At 43.9% G+C, this 4,172-nt stretch overlaps 1 protein-coding gene across 1 annotated transcript in view; it reads left to right on the forward strand.

Moving 5' to 3' along the window:
* Mgst2 (microsomal glutathione S-transferase 2) overlaps positions 1-1,115 on the forward strand; it is a 19,106-nt gene extending 17,991 nt beyond the window's left edge. Inside the window, exon 3 of the mRNA XM_026779083.1 lies at positions 547-1,115. Coding sequence (XP_026634884.1) covers positions 547-667 — 121 coding nt within the window. The 3' untranslated portion in view covers positions 668-1,115. The remainder of the gene's footprint in view (positions 1-546) is intronic.
* The last annotated feature ends 3,057 nt before the right edge of the window (positions 1,116-4,172 follow it).

Here is a 4,172-nt window from a genome sequence, read left to right on the forward strand (position 1 = left end):
TAAAAAAATATTTATTTATTTATTTATTTATTTAATTATTTATTTATTTATTATGTATATAGTATTCTTCCTGCAGGCCTCATTACAGATGGTTGTAAGCCACCATGTGGTTGCTGAGAATTGAACTCAGGACCTTTGGAAAAGCAGGCAATGTTCCTGACTGATATCTCTCCAGCCCCTGTCAGGGACTTTTTAAGAAGAAACCTGTTTAATAGGAGCCGAGTAGCCTCTTGGGGAACTCGGATAAGGCGCAGAACGACATTCAGGCTCAGGAGACTTGTCTTCTAGAAAGGAGCCATGACTTGCTCCACTAATGACAAAATTTGTCTACAGGAGAAGGTTTTGCCCAACTCTGCGCTTTGAGCAATGTTGAGTCTCACCTCGAAGAACTCTTTTTAAGTGGAAGGGCCCTTTAGATTTCTTATGTAAGTGCTTGTATTATTTCTGTTTGAACGGATTGAACGCTCACCTGCAGAAGGAAGGCCAATGCATTAGTGTGTGTTTCTTCATGAATTCAACTTCACCTTTATTCTTTGCTCCCTGCAGACAAAACTCTTTGGAGTCTTATCCCATGTTCATCCTAATACTGTGGCTGGCCGGATGGTACTTCAATCAAGGTAATTATAAGAACACGTCATCTCATCCCAAAGATGACTGTGGTGTTTAAACACGATTAAGGGGCAGATAGCTGGCCACACTGCTACCGATGCTGGAAATGACTTTAAATATAAGAAGAAATACCTTCTTATTGTGTACGTCCAAGTTCTAGGTGGACTCACATGGCTTCAATGTAAGTCAGTTCAATAATTAAAAATAAACCCAAACACTAGCAGTCGGATACAGGAGTAAATACCTGAGATTCCAACACTCAGGATCTAGAGACAGAACTATATAGTGAGATTCTGTCTCAAAAAGCAAGGGTTAAAACTAACCTAGGTTCATAGAAGTCCATAGGGGTCCATAATAGAGATTTGACTGACAACCAGGGAGCCTGCATGGGACTGGCCTAGACCCTCTGCGTATATGTGACAGTTATGTCTTCATGTGGGATTCCTAACCGTGAAAGCAGGGGCGTCTCTGACTGTGTTGCCTGCTTTGTGGACCCATTTTCCCTACTGTATTGCCTTATCCAGGATTAATAGAAGAGGAGGTGCCTAGTTTTGCTGCAACTTGATAGGCCATGAGTGGTTGATATCCATGGGTGGTCTGCCTGTATCTGAAGAGAAGCAGTGGAGGAGGAGTGGATGGGGTGGTGCAACGGGGAGGAACTGGGAAGAGGGTAAGGAGAAACTTTGACTGGAATGTAAGAAACAGCAACAACAGCAGCAGCAGCAACAACAACAACAAAGCAAAGGTTAATGTAGGTCAGTGGAAGAATATTTGCCTGGAATTTACAGGGCCAAGGGGTTGGGTCTGAGCATCCTCCTATTCCCCAACATAAGTATCTTGGACAAATAGGATGCATTCAAAGTCGTGTGGCTGTAGACCATACACAAACTATGTAACTATGAAACAAAACTATATGCTAGATACCCAAGGATAAAAGTAGCATGGACCTTGTCTCCAAATCTAATAATCTGATTAAAGCAAAGGATCAGAACACAGAAAACAACTTGCTTCCATGACAACAATGTTTATGGAACACTTATGGTGTGCCAGGTCATTGTTTGAAGCTCATAGATTTGTAGGATTTAAAACTTCCATATGAAACAGAGTCAACAATTGATTTCTACTTTCCATATGAGGAAACTAAGACACACAAATGTCTTTACCAAAGTGGAGAAAATCTTGCATTCAAGGACATAGCAGGTCCATTGAATTTGTTCCAAGGGCCCAGAAGGACGTGGTGCTGCACATTGGAGGCAGCAAGTCTGCAAGCATGCCCTTTCTGTTTAGCTGAAGTTTCCTTGATGAGCTGAGGGCTCTGTGGACCCACGTATTTGGGGATTGGACCTGTACGGACACCCTAGCTGGGGAAATAGAATCCCCTTTGATTCCTGGCAACTGTAATGGCCTCATTTGGGTATGCATCTGATTGTTAAGATTTAAATAAACTAAAAGCCAGCTGCTTTGAAAGAACCTTTCATCAATCTCTTTCTTGCAATTTTTACTGTCAACCAAGGGATTTCAGATACAATGACCTTTAGAGAATGACTTTTAAACTTCACTCGGCTCACACTTTTGTTCCTTAATGGCACGAGCGAAAGTGGCTGTTCCTTTCCATCTAAGGGCAGATTAACAACTAATAAGGGAAGTGCCTTTAGATAATGGAATTCTGTCTCTGTCACTTGACCCCTCGGATTTCCCCACCATGGGCGGAATGAGGTAGACTGCCTAAGCAGAAAAGGGTTCTTAGGTATTGTCATTCTTTTCTTGCCCAAAGTAAGTGGCCTACTAGACTGCTTCTGGCTGTTCACTGGCTTTGGGGACAGCAATTCAGTAAGTTGAGATAGTAATTCTCAACAGGGAGCATGCTCAGAATCTACCTCAATATTCTCAGATGCTAGGCAGCTCTGCCATTACTCTGGGTCCCCTTGTCCTCATCGTTTGGTGCCTGCTCCCTCCACAGTGTCCCCCAGAGCCCTCTCTAAGAAGACAGCAACTCCTCCAGCTCCCTCCTGTCCCACATTGCCCCCTTTGACTTTTCCACAATGCTTCCAAGCCTGCAATTTTCTTGTCTCTGTCTCTTGTCTTCTTCATTGACAGAAGAGATGGCTCAGTCCTTAGGGTGCCTGCTATAAAGACTTGAGTTCTAACCTAGCATTCACACAGAAAGCCTGGTACAGAGGCACATTACCTGGCCAATGAGCTCCAAGATCAAAAAGAGACCCTGGCTCAAAAAAAAAAAAAAGGAGTGGGGTCATGACTGAGGATGATACGTGACATCAGTCTCTGGCTTCCGTATGTACATGTGTGGTACAAGCACATGCACACGCACACATGCTTACATGAACATGCACACCATGAAACACACACACACATTTCTCTATCATACAAAGGATCAGTTATGGGTAGACAAGAAGGTTTCTTTTTCTTTCTCGTTTTATCTTCATGGGGTGCCAAGGATTAAACCCAAGGAAGTGAGCATGCTGGCCAAGCACTCTACTGAGCTCCAGCCCCATCTCTAGAATAATAAATTCATAAAGACAAGCAGCTGCTGACCAAATCCTTAGGAACACCTGGCATACACAGGAAATTAAAATAAAAATCTTGGTGACCAAGTAGAATAGTGAATTTAATTTAACAACATGTCACAGTCCCAGACAGAGGCTCTAGATATCCTGTTTGCGTCTGTGTGGTGTTGAGGGAGGGGCCTCATTTAGAGAAGATACCAATATTCTGACTGGTCAGGGTGCCAGCAACATCAACATTGTGCTTTGTGTATTTTGGGGATAAATCCTACGTGTGGTAAAATGTACAGATCTTGGGTGTTCAATGGAGTTCGACGCTCGTGTGACTCAATTCCTTATCAAGGTATGTAACGCGGCCACCGTTCGGAAAGTCTACTCTTGGCCCTTGCACCCGTCCGTTCTCACTCCTTTCACGACTCTGACTTTCCCACAGTTTGGCTTTCCCCGTTCTAGTACCTCCTGTGATTGGAATAATAGAGAACGCACCGAGGTGTAACACATCAGTCCACACAGAGCCACCGGGGTGCAATGATTACATTTCTCTTCACTCACTGTGGGGTGGCAGTGCCGAAGGGCTACACTGTTGGGTGATCAAGTCTCTGATGTTAAAGTTCCCGACTATCCCAGCTTTTGGTTACTACCAATACAGAGTTCATAATTGTGATGACCAATCATAGTTTTCATGAACGTTCTTCTAGATCCTCACCATTTTATATTGTTGGTCTTAAAATTCTAGCCATGCCTGGTATGGGGCAAATGCCTTTAGCCCCAGCACTCAAAGAGGCAGAGACAGGTGGATCTCTAAATTCAAGTGAGTTCTAGGACAGCCAAGGCTACACAGAGAAACTCTGCCTTAAGAAACCAAACAACCGCCGGGTGGTGGTGGCACATGCCTTTAATCGCAACACTAAGGAGGCAGAGGCAGGCGGATCTCTGTGAGTTTGAGGGATCTCTGTGAGTTTGAGGCCAGCCTGGTCTACAAGAGCTAGTTCCAGGACAAGCTCCAAAGCTACAGAGAAACCCTGTCTCAAAAAACCAAAA

Source organism: Microtus ochrogaster, chromosome 1 (assembly GCF_000317375.1).
Source record: "Microtus ochrogaster isolate Prairie Vole_2 chromosome 1, MicOch1.0, whole genome shotgun sequence".
NCBI lineage: Eukaryota > Metazoa > Chordata > Mammalia > Rodentia > Cricetidae > Microtus > Microtus ochrogaster.